Raw genomic sequence first — 26,606 nt, 5'->3', positions numbered from 1 at the left:
ATTCCTGGATAATTGAATAACCTACTTAACAATTAATTTGTTGCTACGTACCACGACTTCTCAAAAAAAAAAAATCTTGGTACATCAGCGTCCCACAAAGAAGCAAACCACTTTCTAATTTTCGAAGAAGTCAAAAAGCTTTATGACTTTTCTAGGCCATAAAAGCATCAATAAGACTTATTTATTCACCACAGTTAGGTTTTGTATTTATGACCCAATTTACTACCGTTTTACCTACTTAAACTTCCGAGATGTTATAAAGGACAAAATCTCTGCCAGGGCAAATCCATGGTATATTCCCCAAATTTTCAGGTAATTATTTTTTCAAACCTTTGGTGAATTTATTTAATTATTAATTTATAATATGGTATATTATCTATATAATCTAAATAATATTATTAAATCCATTAAATTTAGGATGGTTAAACAAAATTAGTATTTTTTATATAATGGATTTTAATTAATAATAATATTTACAGACAATTTAAGAAGCTTTGAAAAACTGAGAATGAAAATAATTTTAGATTAGAAGAAATCAATAGTTTGAAGAATAATCAATAACTTACATTTTGGAACAAAGATTTCTTTGGTTTTCATTAAATTTTTCAGATTTATATATGACCAATGTTGTCCAAAGTTTTTAAATTGTGTCTAAATAAACTCTTTTAGAATGATAGTATGAAGAAGTAGTACCAACAAGAAATTAGTACAAGACAAAGGCAAATTTTTCCTTACAAATATATTCCTTACAACATATGTAATTGTGGTAAACTATTATAACGTGCCATAGTTTGTCATTTGTTTATTTAAAATATTGAAACGGAAACTATTACTTATTTATAAGTATCATCAGTTACAGTGTCTCATTTCACGAACAAGTGCGTAAATAAAACCTTAATAAAGTTTGAGAATTGTACAGTACGTTTTAAAATCTCACACCTCAACATGAAGATTTTTCGCAAAATATTATTATTACTTGGTGTAGTCAATGTCTTTAACTGTGAATTGTATTTAATAAACGACAACAATAGAGTTACATGTTTTGATGGAAATGACACTGTTACAGTTAGATATAGACCGATTGATTTATATAAATTTGCTAAATATGGTAATCGAGGTAAGTTATATGAGTGAAAATAAATTATAAAATTTATTATTTTTGATTTTTAGTTATTAGATCTAACGATTATGTTTATTATGATGGATTAATAACAACAAATGACATTAGTATGCAAACGTATATTCTTATTAAATAATAACTTACGATTCTATTCAGTTCCAGATATTTTTCAGTTTGACTCGTGTATTAGGTATTTTAGAGAGGACGCTATTTTTGCAGATTTCTACTTATTAAGTGAAGCTAATGCGACCATATTACGTAGGTTTGCAGATGAATGTATTTGGTTGGTTATCTATAGGTGTCCCGAGTGTGAAATACATATACAATCCAATACTAATGTAACAAAAGTGAGAGAAGTAAGTTACAATTGTATTTGGATAATTGGCTAAATGTAAAAGGGTTTAATTTTTAGCATACATGCAGACATTCTATATATAGCTTATATAACATTTGTAGTAGCTGTAGGAGAAATATAATAAAAATATATACAAAATCTGATGAAAGAAAAAATACTTTTTGGTATTTATCAGTTATACACACGCCCTCATATATAATATACTGTGTAAATGCGAAAAATAATACTTTAGATTTAAGTAATCCGGTTTCTACCAGTAACGAACATTCTTGTGCAAGAAAATTGGAAAATAAATGCAAAGAAAATTGTATAATTTGTTGTGAGGATACTTGTTACCAACGTAATATTTCATTTTAATTATGAATATTTATATATTCTTATTTTCATCCCAATTATTATTTTTCTAATCATGTTATTTTATTGTCTGAAACAAAATAACAAGATACATTTAGGTAAAATACTTACACTCTAGTTAGTATTTAACATGTTATATTACATAATATGTTTCAGATTCGGGAATATATTACAAATTTTTCAGAAGAAACTACCCTACAAATAAAAATCAAGATCCAATTTATGATGATGTTGGATGTAACAACGAATATGATAAAGATGGATATTTGAAACCGTGTTAAAAGATTGAGGAAGAAAATTATTACGCCAATGTAATAAATCTGGAATATTTATATTTAAAACATTAAATAAATTATTAATTAATAAAAGGTCGATGTCTTTTAGTTGTATTTTTGTGTTAAACTACTATTTAATCGATTTCATTATATTATTTATAATTTAATTCCACCATAACATTAATATACATCACGACCTTCTGGTAAGTTTAACCACAATAAAATATAAACAATTTAATCTTAATAATGTGCAGGATGTTGTTATCTGTATTATAGTTAATATTTTTAATTGTGAATTCTATTTAATTAAAGAGGACGATTACGTCAAAATGAATGTTTTAAACGGAATAATACGGTTACAGTTAATAATCCGACTAAGTTATATTAAAGAAAATAATACTTATTGATTTTTAGTCAAATATAAAGACGTATGATAAAAATAAAAATTAATACAATCTTAGTGAAAGTTAGTATTTCATTGTGGGTCATTTATTATTATATTTCAATTGATTTTATTTTAAGTTGGACATTGTAAGTTCCCCAAATTTTCAGATAATTATTCGTCTTTTGGTGATTTCATTCGATTATTAATTTATAATATAATATATTTATATATAATATAAATATTATTATCACATCCATTAAATATAAGTTGGTTAAACAAAGTTAGTAGTCACACCCTACCCACATTGTATATAAGTTTAGTAGCAGTTCTTCCGGTAAAATAAATTACAAAACGAATGCTGTGATTAATTAGCTGACGCATATCAACTTTCAAAATCTTATTCTATCCGTACGGGACAAATACGGGACAAATAAATTATTTTTTTATTCCTTTTTGAAGTGAAAACTTCTTTAGCAGCGTTGAGCACTTCTTGGTAGGGGAAAATTTTATGGGTTTGCGTCACCGACATGCTCATGACTGGCGCACGCGCAGTGTGCTATACGCCTTATACTCTTTTCGGATGGGTGAAATCCGAGGTGGCGTCACCGACATGCTTATAACAATATATCTGTAGCTATACAGCTGTGTATGTCTTATATGTGACATTGAATTGATTTAGTGAAAAAATTATTTAAATATGTCCAATGATGAATGACATTCACATTTTCATTTATTATTTTAGTAATTGAAAGTACGAAAAAATCTAAGTATTGTTAATATTAATTAAAATAATGTTAAAAATCAAGTACGTTGAAATTTAAGTAAATACAAATACTATTCATAAATATTGTGTTTATAGATTGTCATGATCGTGTACAGCCCGTAATATACTTGAATAATAAAAAAACCATATATGAAAACCAGATAGATGTTGATAATTTTAATTCAAACATTATAGAATTCTAAATTTTTTAGTATTAAAGTTCTAAGTTTTCACTTCTATCAGCAGTCTCTATAACTATAACTGCCAATTTTTTTTTATTTCAAAAATTGCTCTACATTTATGTTCATTAACTGTAATTGCTTAACACGAAACGCCCATTTTTCATGTTGCAGACAAAAATCCATAATTTGTCATTTGTTTATTTAAAATAATTAAACGGAAATCATTACTTATTTATAGAGTACATCAGTTTCAGTACGTCATGAACATGTACGCAAATTGAACCGCAATCAAATTTGAGAATTAAATTGTACGTTAAGAAATCTCATTGCACAGCATGAAGATTTTTTTGAAAATATTATTACTTCTTGTTACATTTAATGTTTTTAATTGTAAATTCTATTTAGTCAAAGAAGACGAGTTTGTTGAATGTTTTAATGAGAATATTGCGGTTGCTATTCGTTTTTTGGTTAGACCATATATGGTGAAATTTTAAGAAAATAATATTTATAAACAACTATAGAATTTTATTCAAATATAAGGAGGTTATAATAATGAATTATAATTTGAGACAATAATAAAAAATGGTATGAAGAAAAACATTAATACTAAACCAATTATGCTTTTATTCAATTTCACATAATTAATGAGTCTGCTACGGAAAGTTCGTGTTTAATCCTTTATTTCAAACTGATTTTTTAAAATTATTGTATAATAAATGAATCTAGATTATTATATAATAAATGAATTTTAATTTGATTACAAAATATTGCAGTCAAATTGTCAAAATATCACAAATATGATGTAGACATAAGTACATTATTTGGTCATCAATTTATTAAGGTAAGTTATTTACTACTTGGGCAAAATTAATGATATTTAACTTTTAGTAATCATGTCCAAATAGGATTGTTCTTTTAAATTATTATACCATAGATAATGACACAATAAATAAGTCAGACATTACTACCAAATTCTCTGGAACAAGATTCGGATTAAGATTTTGGTATCTTGATGTACTTCTGTGTTAAACTACCATTTAATCAGTTTAATTATATTATTTATAATTTAATTTAACCATTAATTTACATCACGACTAACTCGTAAGTTTAACCACAATAAAATATTAACAATTTAATCATAAAAGTAAGCAGGATGAAACAGTTTGTTGTTACTTCTCAGCTCAACATGATATTTGTGAAAATATTAATATTGTTTGGCATAGTTAATGTTTTTAACTGTGAATTGTATTTAATTAAAGAGGACGATCATGTTAAATGTTTTGATGGGAATAATAGTGTTCCAGTTACAGAAGAAGCTTTTCCTGCAACAGAAGTTTGCCGAAATGAAATTGCAGGTAAGTTATATTAACGAAAATAATAGTCATAAATAATTGTTGATTTTTAGACAAATATAAGGAAGTTATTCATTTGGATAATTTGAGACCAATAATAATAGACGGTATAAAAAACATATAATTAAATCAATCATAACTTTATGATGTTTTTTTAAATTTCAGATAATTTAATTATATTTAATAGATCTACCAGGAATAGTTAGTATTTAAATATGTGCCATATATCCTATATTTCAATTAATATTATTTTTTAAGATTACTATATAATAAATAAATCTATGAGATTTCAAGTTAATGTGACAGCAAAAGAATGCATATGGTTTACTATTTATATGTGTCACAAATGTTCAATACTATTCGACTACGATATACACAAATGGACTAGTGTAAGTAATTTACTACTAGTGCAAAATCAATGATATTTAACTTTTAGCGGTACTGTGGAAATCGCATTGTTGTATATCGTTATTGTGCAAAACTTAATAAGACAATAGAATTTAATACCAAATTTAGAGGAACAAGATTCGGTTTAAGATTTTGGTACTTATCAGAAATTCATACGTACTCACCTACAAAATATTGTGAAAATAATAATGATATGTTGTTCTTGAATGATCCAGTTTCGACCAGTAACAAACATTCTTGTTCAAGAAAAATAGAAAATAAATGTAAACAAAATTGTATAATTTGTTGCGAGGATAACTGTTACGAACATAATATTTCATTGTTTAATTATGAGTATTTATATATTCTTTTTTTAATCCCAATTATTTTCCTTATAATCGTGGTATTTTATTGTCTGAAGCAAAAGTACGGGATAAATATAGGTAAAAAAGGATCTATTTATTTAATTTGTACGTTACATAATTTGTTTTAGATCCGACAATATACTACAAATTTTTTAAAAAAAATAACTCCACAATTAAAGATGAGCAACATTTTTATGAATATGTTCGACATGATGATGAAAACGACAAAGATGGATATTTGAAAGTGTTGACAAGTACAAGGGATGAAGAACCTGTAAATATTTACGCAGACGTTATAAACCCATGAGACATAGTCAAACATTTAATTTCTGTTTTGATTTGGTTTTCATTAAACAAATAGAAAATGTTATTATTAATCAATAAAACGTCTAATTCTTTTAGTTGTACTTTTATATTAAACTATCATTTAATCAATTTAAATCACCTTTTACTTACGTCATTAATATACTTGTAACTTTAATTACAATAAAATATTTTGACAATAAAAAAATGCAGGATGAAACGGTGTCTTGTTGAAATCTCATAGCTTAAAATGAAAATATTTTTGAAAATCTTATTATTGCTTGGTATAGTTAATGTTTTAATTGTGAATTCTATTTAATTATAGATGATGTTAAAAGTTACCAATTAATCCATCTGAAGTTTGTCAAGATGAAATTCCAGATAAATTATACAAATAGAAAATAATGTAAATAAGCAGTAGATAGATTTTTAGTCAACTATAAGAAGCTTATTCATACTAATAGTTTGAGATTATAATAACAAAAAATGAAGTTAATTTTAGATATTTTGATTAGGTTTCCTGTTAGGGAAATTTATTATTTAAGTGTGTATCATTTATTTCAATTGAAACTATTTTTGAGATTTGTATATAAAAATGAATGTAAACTATTTCATGATGTGATGTCTACCAAGATTTAAAGGTGCAAAATAAACGATTTAAAGGTGCAAAATAAAAGATTTACTTTTAAAAGATATGCCTAAATTTTAGTAACAGAATATGTTTTAGATTCGGAAATATATTACAAATTTTTTAGAAGAAATTACTCCACAAATAAAAATCAAGACCCAATTTATGAATTTGTTGTATGTAATAACGAAAATGATGAATATAGATTTTTAAAACAGACAACAAGATGTAAAAGAGATGAAGAAACAAAATTATTACGCAGATGTAATAAATTCAGAAGATTTATATATAAAAATTTAATTATCGTTTAAATTTTATTTTAATTAAATAAATACAAAATTGTTATCAATTAATAAAACGTTGCATTCTTTCAGTTGTTCTTCCATCTAACCAATTTAATGTTTTATATTTATAATTTATCAAGTTCATTCTAAGTTACGTCATGAATATATTCGTAAATTTAACCACAATAAAAGATAAATATTTTAATAATAAAGAAAGTAAGTCATGGATGGAACAGTGTGTCATTGAAATCTAACAGTGTAACATGAAGATATTTTTGAAAATATTTTTATTGCTTGGTATAATTAGTACTTTTAATTGTGACTTTTACTTTATTAAAGAGGATGGTCACATTGAGTGTGTTAACTTTAACAGAAAGTTAAAAGTATCCCACCTCCATCAGCTTATTTCTGTATGGAGCCAATTCCAGGTAAGTTATATGGTACAAAATATCTGTAAATAATTATTGATTTTCAGTAAAATATAAGAAAGTTGTTCGTATTAATAATTTGAGACCAACAATAAAAAATGGTATGAAGGTAGCCATGGATTCAGTCTTAGACTATGAATATAAATTTTTAGATAATTTTAATATACTTGACGAGAATAAAAGGGAATGTTAGTATTTAAGTATGTCATTTATCCTATATTTTAATTGAAATTATTTTTTGAGATTACTATGTAATAAATGAAACTGCAACATTTCAATTTGATGTAGCTGCAAAAGAATGCATATGGTTTACTATTACCATGTGTTCCAAATGTAATTTAAGGTCATTTAAAGAACGCACTCCGGTAAGTTATTTACCATTTAGGTAAAATTAATGATATTTAACTTTTAGTGCCCATATTCACATCTTAATCGTGATGTTATTCACTTTTGTACAGAACCTAATGAGTCAATAAATAAGTTTACCATTACAACCCAATACTCTGGAACAAAATTCGGATTAAGATTTTGGTACTTATCAGAAATTTACACGTACTCACCTGCAAAATATTGTGGAAATGATAAAGTCCATGCTTTGGAATTAGATGATACAGTTTCTACCAGTAAAACACTTTTTAACTTAAACAAACTGGAAAATAAATGTAAACATAATTGTATCATTTGCATTCGTCGTATCTGTTTGGAATATAGAGTTTCACACTTTAATTATGAATATTTATATATTCTTATTTTAATCCCAGTTCTTTTCTTGATAACCGTGGTATTTTATCGTCGGAAGCAAAAGTGCAAGATAAATTTAGGTAAAAAATATCTATTTATTTAATTTGTATATTATATAATTTGTTTTAGATTCGGAAATATACTACAAATTTTTTAGAAAAAATAACTCTTCAAATATTGATGAGCAACATCTTTATGACTATGTTCGATATAATAATGAAAACGACGAAGATGGATATTTGAAAGTGTCAACGAGGTATACAAGGGATGAAGAACATGTAAATAATAACGCAAACGTAGTAAACCCATAATATATATTCAAACATTTCATTTCTGTTTTAATTTGGTTTTCATTTAACAAATAGAAAATGTTATTATTAATTAATAATAAGTCTAATTCTTTCAGTTGTACTTTTATATTAAACTATCATTTAGTCAATTTAAATCACCATTTACTTACGACAATATACTTGTAACTTTAATCACAATAAAATATTTTGACCATAAAAAAATGCAGGATGAATCAGTGTCTTATTGAAATCTCACAATTTAACATAAAGATATTATTGAAAATATTATTATTGCTTGGTATAGTTAAGGTTTTAATTGTGAATTATATTTAATTATAGATGATGTTAAAAGTTACCAATTAATCCATCTGAAGTTTGTCAAGATGAAGTTCCAAATAAATTATACAAATTGAAAATAATATATATAAGAAGTAGATATAATTTTAGTCAAATATAAGAAACTTATTCATATTAATAGTTTAAGATTAATAAATAAAAAAAAATGAAATTAATTTATATTTTGATTAGATTTCCTTAACAGACTCATTACTGTTAAGGAAATTTATTATTTAAGTATGTATCATTTACTTCAATTGACACTATTTTTGGGACTGCATAAAAAATGAATCTAGACTATTTCATGATGTGATGTGATATTAATTAATTTACTAGTCGAATTTTTTAACAAAGTCTACTGAGATTTAAAGGTGCAATATAAATGATATTTACTTTTAACAGATACGTCCAAAAAGTTACTAAAAAGTAACTAGTATTCAGTTCTAAATTACAGAATATGTTTTAGATTCGGAAATATATTACAAATTTTTCAAAGGAAATTACTAAACAAATAAAAATCAAGACCCAATTTATGAATGTGTTGAATGTAATAACGAAAATGATGAAGATGATATTTAAAAGCGGCAACAAGATATAAAAGACATGAAGAATCAGAAAATTATTACGTAGATCTAATAAATCCAGAAGATATATATTTAAAAATTTAGTTTCGTTTAAATTCTGTTAATTAAACAAATACCAAATTAATATCAATTCATAAAACGTCGCATTCTTTCAGTTGTACATCCATTTAAACAATTTCTTTTTTTTATATTTATAATTTATCAACTTCACCTTAACATTAACTTACATCATGAACAGATTCCTAAATTTAACCACAATAAAAGATAAATATTTTAATAATAAAGGAAGTAAGTGCCGGATGGATCAGTGTGTCGTTGAAATCTAATAGGGAAAACATGAAAATATTTTTAAAAACATTTTTATTACTTGGTATAATTAATACTTTTAATTGTCACTTCTATTTAATTAAAGAGGACGATCACTTCGAGTGTTTTGATGGGAATAATACTGTTAGAGTTAAAAGTAAACCGTTTAACACATCTGAACTCTGTAAAGAGGAAATTCCGGGTAAGTTAACATATATGGAACAAAATATCTGTAATTAATAATTATATATTTTCAGTAAAGTATAAGGAAGTTGTTCGTATTAATAATTTGAGACCAATAATAAAAAATGGTATGAAGAAAACCATATATATATATAAAATACAGTCTTACATTTTTATTCAATTTTAGATAGTTTTTCTGGATTTAACCATTGTAAAAGGAAAAGTTAGTATTTAAGTATGCCATTTATGTTATATTTCAATTGATGTTATTTTTTGAGATTACTATATGATAAATGAAACAGGAATTTTTCAATTTGATGTGGCTGCAAAAGAATGCATATGGTTTACTATTACCATGTGTCTCACATGTACATGTACAATAGATTCAACTTCATTTCCATTTAAAGAACTCCTTCCTTTAAAGGTAAGTTATTTACTATTTGGGAAAAATTAATGATATTTAACTTTCAGGTGATATTTTTAAATGTTAATTTTCATTTAATTCACCTCTGTACAGAAACTAATGAGTCAATAAATAAGTTTACCATTACAACCGATTATTCTGGAAAAAAAATCGGATCAAGATTTTGGTACTTATCAGAAATTTACACGTACTCACCTGCAAAATATTGTGGAAATAATATAAATAATGCTTTCGATTTAGATGATCTAGTTTCCACCAGTAAAGAACTTCTCAGCTCTAAAATATTAGAAAATAAATGTAAACAAAATTGCATAATTTGTTATGATAGTAACTGTTTCCAAGGTGGAGTTTTACAGTGTAATTATGAATATTTATATATTCTTATATTAAACCTAATTATTTTTTTCATAATCGTCGTATTTTGTTGTGTGAGGCGAAAGTACAAGTTGAATTTAGGTAAAAAGAAAATATCCCCTTATTTAATTGTATGTTACATAATTTGTTTTAGATCCGAAAGTATATTACAAATTTTTTAGAAGGAATAACTTTAGAATTGAAGATGTTCGACTTAATAATGAAGACGACGAAGGTGGATATTTGAAAGTGATAACGGATACAAAGGTTGAAGAATCTGAAAATAATTATGCAGACGTAGTAAACCCATAGGACTTATATTAAAACATTTAATAACTGAATTAATTTAATTTTCATTATACAAATAGAAAATGTTATTATTAATTATTAGAATTACGAATTCTTTCAGTTGTGCTTTTCGTGTTACCTGTTATAATTTATCAAGTTCACCATAACATTTAACTTACGTCATAATCATTTAGCAACTTCACCGCAAGTTTTTTTCTTACGTCATGATCATATTTATAAGTTTAAGTACAATAAAATAAGGATAAAACAGTTTGTTGTTGGAATTTCGCAGCTTAGAATGAAGATATTTCTGAAAATATTATTATTGTTTGGTATAGTTATTGTTTCTCATTGTGAACTCTATTTAATTAAAGAAGACGATCACCTTAAATGCTTTGATGGGAATTATATTATTACTGTTAGAAATAAGCCGATTAATAGATCTGTACTCTGTGAAGATGAAATTCCATGTAAGTTTTATCAAAGATAATAAATAATACTTGTAAACGATTATTGATTTTTAGCCAAATATGGAGAAGTTATTCGTATTGACAATTTGAGACCTACAAGAGAAATTGGTATGAAGAACAACATCTATATTAATTACATTCTTATGCTTCTTATGATGAGGAACCTCTTTATGAATATGTTCGACATGATAGTGAAAACGACGAAGATGGATATTTGAAAGTGTTAACGAGTACAAGGGACGAAGACCCTGTAAATAATTACGCAGATGTATTAAACCCATAAGACATATTCAAACATTTAATTTCTGCTTTGATTTGGTTTTCATTAAACAAATGGAACATGTTATTATTAATTAATAAAACATCTAATTCTTTCAGTTGTACTTTTATATTAAACTATCATTTAACAATTGTAATTTTAATCACAATAAAATATTTTGACTATAAAAAATGTAGGAATTAAATTATTAAATAATAATTGAATTTAAACTATTTTTAGTTGTATGTGGCTGCCAAAGAATACGTATGGTTAATCTTCCACATGTGTCTCAAATGTGATATTAATTTAATAGTCGAATTTTACTACTTGAGCAAAATTAATGATATTTTCATTTAGCAGATATATTCAAATTTTATCTATTATACTTTTGTACTGTGTCTAATAATCCAATATAAAAGTTACACATTGTGACCAATTACTCTAAAACATGATTCGAATTAAGACTTTGGTACTTACCAGAAATTCGCACTTAATTGTCGACAAAATATGTAAATGTTTATAAAAAATTATATAATTTTTGCGAGGGTAATTGTTACGAATGTTACATTTCACTGTTTAATTATGATATATTACTGTATGAGGTAAAGGAACAAGATGGCTAAAATTCTTACATAATATGTTTCAGATCCAAAAGTATAAGTTTTTCAGAAAAAACAAATAAAAATCAAAACCCAATTTATGAATATTTGAGACCGACAACAAGATGTATAATATAAAAGAATGAAGAATTAAGGAATTATTTCGCAGATGTAACAAATCCATAAGGTTTATATTTAAACAAATAGAAAAAGTCTTTATTAATTAGTAAAATGTCGAGTACGTTATTTTCGAGTTTCCTATTATAATTCATCAACTTCACCTTAACTTTTAGTTACGTCATAATTATTCTCTTCATTTTAACCACAATATAAACATTTTAATCGTAAATTAGCACAGTATGCAACATTTTGTCGTTGGAACGTCACAGCTTAACATGAACATATTTCTGAACATATTATTATTATTAGATTTAGTTTTTAAATGTGAATTCTGTAGAATGAATTCTACGAATGGTCGCGTTCACAGGTTTGTTGGGAATGATACTGATACAGTTAAAAATAAGCCACTTAACACATCTGTACTCTGTCAAGGGGATATTTCAGGTAAGTTATATAAAGTAAAATAATACTCGAAGATAATTATTAATTTTTAGTCAAATATAAGGAAGTTATACGTATTAATGATTTAAGACTCGTAACAAAAAGTGATATGATGAAAAACATCTTTAATGAATACAATATTACTGAAAGTGAGTAGCTTAATTGGGTATTTAATTTATTCTATATTTCAATTGATATTATTATTTCAGATTACTATATAATAAATGCAACTTCCCTATTTGGATTTCAAGTGATTGCAAAAGAATGCATTTGGTTTGCTTTTTATCTGTGTGACAAATGTGATATAAATGTCGTGCATGAAAATTCATTATTTGACTATTTTCAAGTAAGTTATGTACTACTTGGATAATAATTAACTAATATTTAACTTTTAGATGAAATGTCAAAATTCTAGGATTCATATATTTAATTATTGTACACCATATAATGTTCCCGTAAATAACTTTACCCTTTCAACCCGTTACTTTGGAACAAAATTCGGATTAAGATTTTGGCATTTATCAGAAATTTACAAGTACTCACCTGTAAAATATTGTGGAAATAATATAACCCATGATTTGGAATTAGATGATCTAGTTTCTACCAGTAAAATATTTTTTAACTCAAAAAAATTGGAAAATAAATGTAAACAGAACTGTATAATTTGTTCTCGTGGCAAATGTTCTGAACATAGAGTTCCACAGTGTAATTATGAATATTTATATATTCTTATTTTAATCCCAATTATTTTCTTCATAATTGTGGTATTTTATTGTCTGAGGCAAAAGTGCAAGATAAATTTAGGTAATAAAATAACTATTCATTTAATTTGTAGATTATATAATTTGTTTTAGATCCGGAAATATACTACAAATTTTTTACAAAAAATAACTCTACAAATAATGATGAGCAACATCTTTATGAATATGTTCGACATGATAATGAAAATGACGAAGATGGATATTTGAAGGCGTTAACGAAGGATGCAACGGATAAAGAATCTGAAAGTAATTACGTATACGTAGTAGACCCATATATATTTAAACATTTAATTTCTGTTTTAATTTCATTTTCATTATACAAACAGAAAATTTGTACGTTACATTATTTGTTTTAGATTCGGGAAAATACTACAAATTTTTTAGAAAGAATGACTCTGCAAACAATAATAGGCCACATCTTTATGATTATGTTCGACGTCATAATGAAAACGACGAAGATGGATATTGGAGAGTGTTAACGAAGTGTACAAGGGATGAAAATCCTGTAAATAATTATGCAGACGTTGTAAACCCATAAGACATATTCAAACATTTAATTTTTGTTTTGATTTGGTTTTCATTAAACAAATAGAAAATGTTATTATTAATTAATAAAACGTCTAATTCTTTCAGTTGTACTTTTATATTAAACTATCATTTAATCAATTGTAATTTTAATCACAATAAAATATTTTGACCATAAAAAATGCAGGAATTAAAGTATTAAATAATAATTGAATCTAGACTATTTTTAGTTGTATGTGGCTGCCAAAGAATACGTATGGTTAATCTTCCACATGTATCTCAAATGTGATATTAATTTAATAGTCGAATTTTACTACTTGAGCAAAATTAATGATATTTACATTTAGCAGATATATTCAAATTTTAAATTTTATCTATTGCACTTTTGTACTGTATCTAATAATCCAATAGAAAAGTTATACATTGTGACCAATTATTCTAAAACAAGATTCGGATTAAGACTTTGGTACTTACCAGAAATTCGCACTTAATTGTCCACAAAATATTTAAATGTCTATAAAAAATTATATATTTTTTTGCGAGGATAATTGTTACCAACGTTACATTTCACTGTTTAATTATGATATATTACTATATGAGGTAAAAGAACAAGATGAATTTGGCTAAAATTCTTAAATAATATGTTTCAGATCCGAAAATATAAATTTTTCAGAAAAAAACAAATAAAAATCAAAACCCAATTTATGAATATTTGAGATCGACAACAGGATGTAAAAAAGAATGAAGAATTAATGAATTATTTCGCAGATGTAACAAGTACATAAGGTTTATATTTAAACAAATAGGAAAAGTCTTTATTAATTAGTAAACAGTCGAGTACGTTCTTTTCGAGTTTCCTATTATAATTTATCAACTTCACCATAACATTTAGTCACGTCATAATTATTCTGTTAATTTTAACCACAATATAAAATAATCATTTTAATCGTAAATTAGCACAGTATGCAACATTTTGTCGTCGGAACGTCACAGCTTAACATGAACGTATTTCTGAACATATTATTATTATTTGATTTAGTTTTTAATTGTGAATTCTGTATGAAAAATAATTTTGAGAGAGGTCGCGTTCACAGGTTTGTTGGGAATGATACTGATACAGTTAAAAATGTGCCACTTAACACATCTGTAACCTGTCAAAGGGATATTCCAGGTAAGTTATATAAAATAAAACAATACTTAGAAATAATTATTAAATTTTAGTCAAATTACATTCTAATGAATTAAGACTCGTAAAAAAAAGTGATATGATGAAAAACATCTTTTATGAATACAATATTAGTGAAAGTAAGTAATTTAATTGCGTTTAATTTATTCTATGTTTCAATTGATATTATTATTTGAGATTACTATATAATAAATGAAACAAGACAATTTACATTTTTTATGTATCCACAAAAATGCATTTGGTTTGCTGTTTACCTTTGTGATAAATGTGATATAAATGTCTCATATGAATATAGAATATTTGACTATTTTCAGGTAGGTTATGTACTATTTGGATGATAATTAACTGATATTTTACTTTTAGATGAAATGTCAAAATTCCAGAATTCATGTATTTAATTATTGTACAACATATAATGGTTGGCAGTTTTTTCTTTCAACCCGTTACTTTGGAACAAAATTCGGATTAAGATTTTGGCACTTATCAGAAATTTACGCCTACTCACCTGTAAAATATTGTGGAAATAATATAACCCATGATATGGAATTAGATGATCTAGTTTCTACCAGTAAAATACTTTTTAACTCAAAAAAATTGGAAAATAAATGTAAACAGAACTGTATAATTTGTTTTCATGGTAACTGTTCTGAACATAGAGCCCCACAGTGTAATTATGAATATTTATATATTCTTATTTTAATCCCAATTATTTTCTTCATAATCGTGGTATTTTATTGTCTGACACAAAAGTGCAAGATGAAATTAGGTAAAAAAAGATTTATTTATTTAATATGTACGTTACATAATTTGTTTTAGATTCGGAAATATACTACAAGTTTTTTAGAAAAAATAACTCTACAAATAATGATGAGCAACATCTTTATGAATATGTTCGACATGATAATGAAAATGACGAAGATGGATATTTGAAAGCGTTAACAAAAGATGCAACGGATGAAGAGTCTGAAAGTAATTACGTATACATAGTAGACCCATATATATTTAAACATTTAATTACTGTTTTAATTTCATTTTCATTATACAAACAGAAAATTTGTACGTTACATTAATTGTTTTAGATTCGGGAAAATACTACAAATTTTTTAGAAAAAATGACTCTGCAAACAATGATAGGCCACATCTTTATGATTATATTCGACGTCATAATGAAAACGACGAAGATGGATTTGAGAGTGTTAACGAGGTGTACAAGGGATGAAGAACCTGTAAATAATTACGCAGACGTTGTAAACCCATAAGACATATTCAAACATTTAATTTATGTTTTGATTTGGTTTTCATTAAACAAATAGAAAATGTTATTATTAATTAATAAAACCTCTAATTCTTTCAGTTGTACTTTTATATTAAACTATCATTTAATCAATTTAAATCAACATTTACTTACGTCATTAATATACTTGAAATTTTAATCACAATAAAATATTTTGACCATAAAAAAATGCAGGAATTAAATAGTTAAATAATAAATAAATCTAGACTATTTTAGTTGTGTGTGGCTGCAAAAGAATACGTATGGTTAATCTTCCACATGTGTCTCAAATGTGATATTAATTTAATAGTCGAATTTTACTACTTGAGCAAAATTAATGATATTTACTTTTAGCAGATATATTCAAATTTTAAATTTTATCTATTACACTTTTGTACTTTATCTAATAATACAATAGAAAAGTTATACATTGTGACCAATTACGTTAGAAAAAGAAATAAAAATATGTAAATGTCTATAAAAAATTTTATATTTTTTTTAGAGGGTATCTGTTACGAACGTTACATTTCACTGTTTAATTATGATATTTTACTGTATGAGGTAAAAGAACAAGATGAATTTGGCTAAAATTCTTACATAATATGTTTCAGATCCGAAAGTATAAATTTTTCAGAAAAATCAAATAAAAATTAAAACGCAATTTATGAATTTTTGAGGCCGATAACAGGATGTAAAAGGAATGAAGAATTACGGAATTATTTCGCAGATATAACAAATCCATAAGGTTTATATAATAAACAAATAGAAAAAGTCTTTATTAATTTATTAAAGTCGAGTACGTTCTTTTCGAGTTTCCTATTATAATTTATCAACTTCACCATAACATTTAGCTACGTCATAATTATTCTTGTCAGTTTGACCACAATAAAAAATAAACATTTTAATCGTAAAATAGCACAGGATGCAACATTTTGTCGGTGGAATGTAACACAGCATAACATGAACATATTACTGAACATATTAATATTTGATTTAGTTTTTAATTGTGAATTCGGTAGATATAATTATGCGAATGGTCGCGTTCACAGGTTTGTTGGGAATGATACTGATACAGTTAAAAATAAGCCACTTAACACATCTGTACTCTGTCACAGGGATATTCCAGGTAAGTTATATAAAATAAAATAATACTTAAAATTAATTATTAATTTTTAGTCAAATTACGTGCTAATGATTTAAGACTTGTAACAAAAAGTGATATGATGAAAAACATATTTTATGAATACAATATTAGTGAAAGTAAGTAATTTAATTGCGTTTAATGTATTCTATGTTTCAATTGATATTATTATTTGAGATTACTATATAATAAATGAAACTACCCAATTTGTATTTGAAATGTATCCAAAAGAATGCATTTGGTTCGCTGTTTACCTGTGTGAAAAATGTGATATAAATATTCCACAGGAAAATTTATTATTTGACTATTTTCAGGTAGGTTATGTCCTACTCGGATGATGATTAACTAATATTTTACTTTTAGATGAAATGTCGAAATTCTAGGATTCATGTATTTAATTATTGTACAACATATAAAGTGCGAGTAAATGAGTTTATCCTTTCAACCCGTTACTTTGGAACAAAATTTGGATTAAGATTTTGGCATTTGTCAGAAATTTACAAGTACTCACCTGTAAAATATTGTGGAAATAATATAACCCATGATTTGGAATTAGATGGTCTAGTTTCTACTAGTAAAATACTTTTTAACTCAAAAAAATTGGAAAATAAATGTAAACAGAACTGTATAATTTGTTTTCATGGTAACTGTTCTGAACATAGAGTTCCACAGTGTAATTATGAATATTTATATATTCTTATTTTAATCCCAATTATTTTCTTCATAATTATGTTATTTTATTGTCTGAGGCAAAAGTGCAAGATAAATTTAGGTAAACAAATAACTATTTATTTAATTTGTAGATTATATAATTTGTTTTAGATCCGGAAATATACTACAAATTTTTTAGAAGAAATAACTCTACAAATAATGATGAGCGACATCTTTATGAATATGTTCGACGTCAAAATGAAAACGACGAAGACGGATATTTGAGAGTGTTAACGAGGTGTACAAGGGTTGAAGAACCTGTAAATAATTACGCAGACGTTGTAAACCCATAAGACATATTCAAACATTTAATTTCTGTTTTGATTAGGTTTTCATTCAACAAATAGAACATGTTATTATTAATTAATAAAACGTGTAATTCTTTCAGTTGTACTTTTATATTAAAATATCATTTTAAATCCACATTTACTTACGTCATTAATATACTTATAACTTTAATCACAATAAAATATTTTGACCATAAAAAGATGCAGGATGAAACAGTGTCTTGTTGAAATCTCACAGCTTAACATGAAAATATTTTTGAAAATATTATTATTGTTTGGTATAGTTAATGTTTTAATTGTAAATTTCATTTAATTAAGGATGATGTTAAAAGTTACCAATTAATCCATGTGAAATTTGTCAACATGAAATTCCACATAAATTATACAAATATAATATAAACTTATTCATACTAATAGTTTGAAATTAATAAATAACAAAAAATGAAATTAATTTTATATATTTTGATTAGATTTCCTTAACAGACTCATTACTGTTAACGAAATTTATTATTTAAGTATGTATCATTTACTTCAATTGACACTATTTTTGGGATTACTGTATAAAAAATGAATCTAGACTATTTCATGATGTGATGTGATATTAATTTACTAGTCGAATTTTTTAACAAAGTCTACTGGGATTTAAAGGTGCAATATAAATGATATTTACTTTTAGCAGATACGTCCAAATTTTAGTAACTAGTATTTAGTTGTAAATTACAGAATATGCCTTAGATTCGGAAATATATTTAAAATTTTTCAGTAGAAATTACTCCACAAATAAAAAATAGGACTCAATTTATGAATGTGTTGGATGTAATAACGAAAATGATGAAGATGGATATTCAAAACCGACAACAAGGTGTAAAAGAGATGAAGAATCAGAAAATTATTACGCATTATTAAATTCTATTTTAAATAAACAAATACAAAAAGTCGTTATTAATATTACGTCACATTATTTCGATTGTATATATAGTTAATTTTAATTTTTTATATTTATAAATTATTAACTTCACCTTAACTTACGTCATGAACAGATTCGTAATTTTAACCACAATAAAGGATAAATAATTTAACAATAAAGAAAGTAAGTGCTGCATGGGACAGTGTGTCGTTGAAACCCAACAGTGTAAAATGAAGATTTTTTTGAAAATATTTTTATTGCTTGGTATAATTAATACTTTTAATTGTGACTTCTATTTAATTAAAAAGAATGATCACATCGAGTGTTTTGATGGGAATAATACTGTTGGAGTTAATATTAAACCATTCGAGACATCTGAACTCTGTAAACGAAAAATTCCAGGTAAGTTATATGGAACAAAATAATACCTGTAAATAATTATTGCTTTTCAGTAAAATATAAGGAAGTTGTTCGTATTAATAATTTAAGACCAACAATAAAAAATGGCATAGAGAAAACCATATATGTATATAATACAGCCTTAGGCTTTTATCCAATTTTGGATATTTTTTTTGGTTCTGACCAGTGTAAAAGGAAAGGTTAGCAATTAAGAATGTCATTTATCCTATATTTCATTTAATATTATTTTTTAAGATTTCTATATAATAAATGAATCTGGAGAATTTCAGTTTGATGTGGCTGCAAAAGAATGCATATGGTTTACTATTACCATGTGCCACAATTGTGAACTGAATTCAACTTCATTTCTATTTAATAAACAGTTCATTTTTCGGGTAAGTTATTTACTATTTGGAAAAAATTAATGATATTTAACTTTTAGTCGGCAAATTCAAGTATTAGTTTTGGTTTAATTCACCGGTGTACAGAACCTAACGAGTCAATAAATACGTTTACCATTAAAACCCATTACTCTGGAAAAAAATTCGGATCAAGATTTTGGTACTTATCAGAAATTCACACGTACTCACCTGCAAAATATTGTGGAAATAATATAAACAATAGTTTCGATTTAGATGATCTAGTTTCCACCAGTAAAAAACTTTTTAATTCAAAAAAATTAGAAAATAAATGTAAACAAAATTGTATAATTTGTTATGATGGTAACTGTTTCCAACGTGAAGTTTCACTGAGTAATTATGAATATTTATATATACTTATATTAATCCCAATTATTTTTTTCATGATCGTGGTATTTTATTTTGTGAGGCAAAAGTACAAAAACTTAGGTAAAAATAGTATCCATTTATGTAATTTTATGTTACACAATTTGTTTTAGATCCGGAAGTATATTACAAATTTTTTAGAAGAAATAACTATACAAATGAAGATGCTCGACATAATGATGAAAACGACGAAGATGGATATTTGAAAGTGCTAACGAAGGGTACAAGGGATGAAGAATCTGAAAATAATTACTCATACGTAGTAAACTCATAAGACTTAATTAAAAATTTAATTACTGTTTTAATTTAATTTTAATTATACAAATAGAAATTGTTATTATTAATTAATAAAACGTCGAATTCTTTCAGTTGTACTTTCATGTTCAACTACCGTTTAATCAGTTTTATTATTTTGTTTATAATTTTTCAACTCTACCATAACAGTCATTTCGTCATGAATAAACTCATAAGTTTAAACAAAATAAAACATTTTGAATAGAAAAAAGTGCAGAGAGAAACAGGGTCTTATTGAAATATCACAGTTTAACATAAAGATATTTTTGGATATATTATTATTTAATTAAATAGTACAGTTAGAAATCTGCCACTAACTCTATTAAATTACAGGTAAATTATACAATTATTAAGTAATACATAAGTAAGTAAGAAGTTACAGATTTTTAATCAAATATAACAAGCTTATTCATATTAATAATTTGATACTAATAAATAATAAAAAATCTAATCAATTTTAGATATTTTATTAGATTTAATAAGTCTCTTAAAATAATTTAGTATTTAAGTATATACTATTTACTTCAATTTATACTGTTTTTGAGATTACTATATAGTATAATAAATGAATTTAAACTATTTCAATTGTATGTGGCTGCAAAAGAATACGTATGGTTAACTTTCTACATGTGTCTCAAATGTAATTTTAATTTAATAGTCGAATTTTACCACTAAAAAGCAAAATTAATGATATACTTTTGTCAGATGTATTCAAATTTTAAATTTTATATATTAGACTTTTGTACTTTCACTGATAATCCATTCGAAAAGTTGTGCATTGTGACCATTACTCTAGAAGAAGATTCAGATTTGGGTGCTTACCAAAAATTCGCACTTACTCGTCTACAAAGTATTACGTAAGTTAATTTTTTTTGTAATTTCAATTATTTTCTTCATAATCATGCTATTTACTGTTTGAGGTAAAAGAACAAGATGAATTTGGATAAAATTCTTACATAATAAGTTACGTACGATGTTTCAATCCGATCAGAAAAAACTGCTCTACAAATAAAAATCAGATCTCAATTCATGAATGTGTTGGATGTGGCAACAAAAAAGAATAAGGAGAAGAATAGCTTACGTCATAATAATTAACCACAATAAAAGATAAACATTTTAATAGTAAAATAGCACAGGATGAAACATTTTGTCGTTGGAGTATCACAGCTTAACATGAACATATTTGTGTATATATTATTATTATTTGATTTAGTCAAAGTTTTTAATTGTGAATTCTATTTAATTAAAGATGATCACGTTGAATATTTTGACGGAAATAATACTGATACAGTTAAAAATAAGCCACTTAACACATCTGTACTCAGTCATGGGGATATTCTAGGTAAGTTATATAAAATAAAATAATACTTAAAAATAATTATTAATTTTTAGTAAAATATAAGAAGGTTATACATATTAATAATTCAAGACAAGTAGTAAAAAATGATATGGTGAAAAACATCTTTAATGAATACAATATTAGTCAAAGTGAGTAAGTTAATTGTTTGTCATTTATATTTCAATTGATATTATTATTTCAGATTACTATATAATAAATGAAACTACCCAATTTGTATTTAAAGTGGTTGCTAAAGAATGCATTTGGTTTGCTTTTTACATGTGTGACAAATGTGATATAAATGTGGTGCATGAAAATTTATTATTTGACTATTTTCAAGTAGGTTATATATTATTTAGATAATAATTAACTAATATTTAACTTTTAGATGAAATGTCAAAATTCTAAGATTCATATATTTAATTATTGTACACCATATAATGTGCCAGTAAATAACTTTACCCTTTCAACCCTTTACTTTGGAACAAAATTCGGATTAAGATTTTGGTACTTATCAGAAATTTACAAGTACTCACCTGCAAAATATTATGGAAATAATATAACCCACGATATGGAATTAGATGATCTAGTTTCTACCAGTAAAATACTTTTTAACTCAAAAAAATTGGAAAATAATTGTAAGCAAAACTGTACAATTTGTTTTCATGGTAACTGTTCTAAACATAGAGCTCCACAGTGTAATTATGAATATTTATATATTCTTATTTTAATCCCAATTATTTTCTTTATTATTATGATATTTTATTGTCTGAGGCAAAAGTACACGATACATTTAGGTAAAACAAAGATCTATTTATTTAATTTGTACGTTACATAATTTGTTTTAGATTCGGAAATATACTATAAATTTTGTAGAAAAAATAATTCTACAAATAATGATGAGGAACCTCCTTATGAGTATATTCGACGTGATAATGGAAAGGATGAAGATGGATATTTGAAAGCGTTAACGAAAGATACAAGGGTTGAAGAATCTGAAAGTAATTACGCATTCATAGTAGACCGCATAAGACTTATATTTAAACATTCAATTACTGTTTTAATTTAATTTTCATTATACAAATAGAAAATTTGTACGTTTGTTTTAGATCCGGGAATATACCAAAAATTTTTAGAAAAAAATAACTCTACAAACTATGATGAGCAACATCTTTATAATTAGTTCGACGTCACTGTGAAAACGACGAGGATGGATATCTGTGTTCACGAAAGATATAAGAGATGAAGAATCTGAAAATAATTACTGATATGTAGTAGACCTATGAAACTTATATTTAAACATTTAACTAATGTTTTAATTTAATTTTCATTATATAAATAGAACATTTTTTGATTGATTAATAAATTATTATTAATTAATAAAATCAATTTAACTATTTTAGTTAATGTTTTAATTGTGAATTACAAATAGAAAATAGATAAGCATTTATAGATTTTTAGTCAAATATAAGAAACTTATTCATACTAATAGTTTGAGGTTAATAAATAACAAAAAATTAAATTAATTTTAGATATTTTGATTAGATTTCCTTAACAGAATCATTAATGTTAAAGAAATTTATTATTTAAGTATGTATCATTTACTTCAATTGACACCATTTTTGAGATTACTGTATAAAAAATGAATTTAGACTATTTCATGATGAGATGTGATATTAATTTAATAGTCCAATTTTTTAACAAAGTCTACTAAGATTTAAAGGTGCAAAATAAATGAAATTTACTTTTAGCAGATATGTCAAAATTTTAGTATCTAGTATTTAGTTGTAAATTTCAGAATATGTTTTAGATTCGAAAATATATTACACATTTTTCAGAAGAAATTACTCTGCAAATAAAAATCAGGGCCCATTTTATGAATGTGTTGGATGTAATAACGAAAATGATGAAGTTGGATATTTAAAACCCACAACAAGATGTAAAAGAGATGAAGAATCAGAAAATTATTACGCAGATGTAATAAATTCAGAAGATTTATATTTAAAAATTTAATTTTTATTTAAATTCTAATTAAATTACACAAATACAAAATTATTATCAATTAATAAAACGTTGTACTTCCATTTAATCAATTTATTTTTTTATATTTATAATTTATTTATTTCACCTTAACTTACGTCATGAACGGATTCGTAAATTTTACATATTTTTATTTCTTGGTATAATTGATACTTATAATTGTGACTTGTATTTAATTAAAGGGGACGATCACATCGAGTGTTTTGATGGGAATAATACTGTTAAAGTTAAAAGCAAATCATTTAACACATCTGAACTCTGTGAGAAGGAAATTACTTTTTAAGATTACTGAATCTGGATAATTTCATTTTAATGTGGCTGCAAAAAATCAAATACATTATTGGTCACAGATTACTTGATTGGGGTGAGTTACTTATTATTTGAGCAAAACTAATGATATTTAATTTTTAGAACGATTGTCCAAATCCTGATTTTGTTTTAATTATATTTTTTTGTGCAGAATCTAATGAGTCAATAAAGAAATTATACATTTCTGCTGATTTCAATGGAACAGATTCCAGTTCAAAATATTGGTACTTATCCCAAATTTACACGTACTCACCTTCAATATATTGTCGAAATTATACATAACGAAAAGCGTTTTATCTATGTGAATCTTGACAGAGACCTCCTACACGACAGAGACAGGAAAAGTCTCCCACTACGTGGCCCCTACTATATATATCAAACGTTTTTGTATGTGTATAGTGGTGATCAAATAGTGGGAGACTTCTTCTGTCTCTGTCATGCATGATGTCTCTCTCAGGATTCAGATGGAACAAACGCTTTTCGATATGTATATACAATGTTTCGAAATTAAATCAGTAACAAACATTCTTGCTCAAGAAAATTTAAAAATAAATGTAAACAAGATGGTGTAAATTGTTATGAGAGTCAATGCTACAAATGTCACAGTTTAATTATGAATATTTATGTATTCTTATTTTAATCCCAGTTATTTTTTTCATAATCGTGGTATTTTATTGTCTGAGGAAAAGTGCAAGATAAAATTAGAATTTATTTAATTTTACCATACATAATTTTTTGTAGATCCGTATATTACAGATTTTTTAGACGGGATAACTATGCAAATAAAAGGGAAACATCTACAACAACATTTAATTTCTGTTTTGCTTTCATTTTCATTAATCAATAAATAAAAATATATTTTAATTAAACAGCAGTTGAGTCCAGTTTTCTTATTAAACTCTCATTTAATAATAAAATGACAACAAAATCCCGTTAGACAATTTTAAATAAATCGCACATCGTAATTTCGTGAATGTGTGTGATAATTTGTGATCGAACATTCTCAGAATCTGCATGGAGATTGAAACTAGGAAACCGGTGCAGCCACTCCGCCTAATCCTCATTATACTTGCATTCTAATTAAACGCAATAAATGATACAAGACGCTTCAGATACGATGCCACATACAAAAAACGTAACAGGAAGATATTAATAGGCGATCGGCTTGTGGGAAAATCTACAACGACTTCATGACCGAGTCTAGACCAAAACACCTAATATGGAAAATCAACAATTACTCACAAGTAAATTATGTAAGTGTCGATGTGGGTATTTTATAATTCCTTAACTGATTAGTTAAACAAATTGTTGATCTGTGTAATATATTTATAACTGATAGAAAATATTTAAAGTCACCACGAGGACTCAATTTTAAAAACTCCAGAAGAAAATTTTACGATTGACGATAATATCGAATTTAACGACATTTCAAAATTAAAAACTGTATTTTCAAACAATTAATTCGTTGATATAGTTAGCAGGCACGTACTTTTATGTCTTTTTTATTAGAGAAAAATTCAAATCGACGCTCTTATATCACCTTACAAACAGGTTTCGATCGTTGTACACATATAAATTGATTGTTTAGCGACGATCATTTGGTACATTTCATTCCCAAACAAGACGTTTCTAATTAAAACCGATCTTTGTTGAATAAATAATTTACTAATCACTACGTAATAATTTCGCCTACTTTACGACGCAGTAAATGTCAGAGATTCGGCGATGTATCTATCTGTTTATTAGATATTAGCTTTCTAATTAACCGATTAAGGTTTGGATTTAATGTTAGTAATTTTTTAACTGCTCTGAAGAACGAATTCAATGCGAAAGCTTCACAGGAAACAGTGACCATAAGACGTCTATCTAGTATGACCAGATGCTCTGGGTTATGTCTTCGCATTGGGTCACCCACCCACGTTAATTTTTGATTGCAAAATAAATGCAAATTATGCGATTGTGAATGGAATCGACAATCGACTATTTTGTATTTGTGTGCACAAAAGCTTTATGTATAATGGCGACATAAATTCGGCCACTCTATTCACCGGACTACGATATTAATGATTGTTT

General features: G+C 25.5%; 2 protein-coding genes and 2 long non-coding RNA genes across 9 annotated transcripts; all 4 read left to right on the top strand.

The window, feature by feature from the left end:
- The first annotated feature begins 4,288 nt into the window (after positions 1-4,288).
- On the top strand, positions 4,289-5,616 carry LOC126265291 (uncharacterized). Its single transcript, XM_049966254.1, has 4 exons — positions 4,289-4,789; positions 4,840-4,893; positions 4,952-4,987; positions 5,045-5,616. The coding sequence occupies exons 1-4, from the start codon at positions 4,588-4,590 to the stop codon at positions 5,206-5,208; spliced, it is 456 nt and encodes a 151-aa protein (XP_049822211.1). The 5' UTR covers positions 4,289-4,587; the 3' UTR covers positions 5,209-5,616.
- Positions 5,617-7,044: 1,428 nt separating this feature from the next.
- On the top strand, positions 7,045-18,560 carry LOC126265290 (uncharacterized). Of its 6 annotated transcripts, XM_049966247.1 has the most exons (7): positions 14,200-14,462; positions 14,513-15,033; positions 15,084-15,167; positions 15,226-15,362; positions 15,412-15,814; positions 15,865-16,017; positions 16,128-16,401. In XM_049966247.1, exons 2-7 carry the CDS (start codon positions 14,826-14,828, stop codon positions 16,265-16,267), a joined length of 1,125 nt encoding a protein of 374 aa, XP_049822204.1. In that variant the 5' UTR covers positions 14,200-14,462; positions 14,513-14,825; the 3' UTR covers positions 16,268-16,401. The 6 variants fall into 6 exon arrangements, with proteins under 6 accessions (XP_049822206.1, XP_049822205.1, XP_049822209.1 ...); XM_049966249.1 differs by lacking the exons at positions 14,200-14,462; positions 14,513-15,033; positions 15,084-15,167; ... (1 more) ...; positions 15,412-15,814; positions 15,865-16,017 and adding exons at positions 7,045-7,181; positions 7,229-7,369; positions 7,425-7,546; positions 7,594-8,002; positions 13,431-13,583; XM_049966248.1 differs by lacking the exons at positions 14,200-14,462; positions 14,513-15,033; positions 15,084-15,167; ... (2 more) ...; positions 15,865-16,017; positions 16,128-16,401 and adding exons at positions 7,045-7,181; positions 7,229-7,369; positions 7,425-7,546; ... (1 more) ...; positions 13,431-13,583; positions 13,694-13,969.
- Positions 18,561-22,073: 3,513 nt separating this feature from the next.
- On the top strand, positions 22,074-22,583 carry LOC126265349 (uncharacterized). The gene is made up of 3 exons (XR_007547849.1): positions 22,074-22,187; positions 22,238-22,333; positions 22,387-22,583. It is a non-coding gene; the product is annotated as an uncharacterized LOC126265349 (long non-coding RNA).
- A 6-nt stretch (positions 22,584-22,589) lies between these two features.
- On the top strand, positions 22,590-23,431 carry LOC126265348 (uncharacterized). Its single transcript, XR_007547848.1, has 3 exons — positions 22,590-22,981; positions 23,033-23,185; positions 23,294-23,431. It is a non-coding gene; the product is annotated as an uncharacterized LOC126265348 (long non-coding RNA).
- Positions 23,432-26,606: the final 3,175 nt, after the last annotated feature.

The sequence above is a fragment of the Aethina tumida genome, chromosome 4, assembly GCF_024364675.1.
Source record: "Aethina tumida isolate Nest 87 chromosome 4, icAetTumi1.1, whole genome shotgun sequence".
NCBI lineage: Eukaryota > Metazoa > Arthropoda > Insecta > Coleoptera > Nitidulidae > Aethina > Aethina tumida.
The sequence above is the reverse complement of the archived record's forward strand: the minus strand, read 5'-3'. Positions and strand labels throughout refer to the sequence as shown.

What these genes read in the sequence shown, in the direction of transcription:
- LOC126265291 (XM_049966254.1), top strand. Translation starts at nt 4,588, where the DNA reads ATGAAACAGTTTGTTGTTACTTCTCAGCTCAACATGATATTTGTGAAA. An exon ending in TTGCCGAAATGAAATTGCAG is followed by an intron (nt 4,790 to 4,839) that starts GTAAGTTATATT and finishes GTTGATTTTTAG; the next exon opens with ACAAATATAAGGAAGTTATT. An exon ending in TAATAGATCTACCAGGAATA is followed by an intron (nt 4,988 to 5,044) that starts GTTAGTATTTAA and finishes TTATTTTTTAAG; the next exon opens with ATTACTATATAATAAATAAA.
- LOC126265290 (XM_049966247.1), top strand. Translation starts at nt 14,826, where the DNA reads ATGCAACATTTTGTCGTCGGAACGTCACAGCTTAACATGAACGTATTT. An exon ending in CTGTCAAAGGGATATTCCAG is followed by an intron (nt 15,034 to 15,083) that starts GTAAGTTATATA and finishes ATTAAATTTTAG; the next exon opens with TCAAATTACATTCTAATGAA. An exon ending in GAATATTTGACTATTTTCAG is followed by an intron (nt 15,363 to 15,411) that starts GTAGGTTATGTA and finishes TTTTACTTTTAG; the next exon opens with ATGAAATGTCAAAATTCCAG.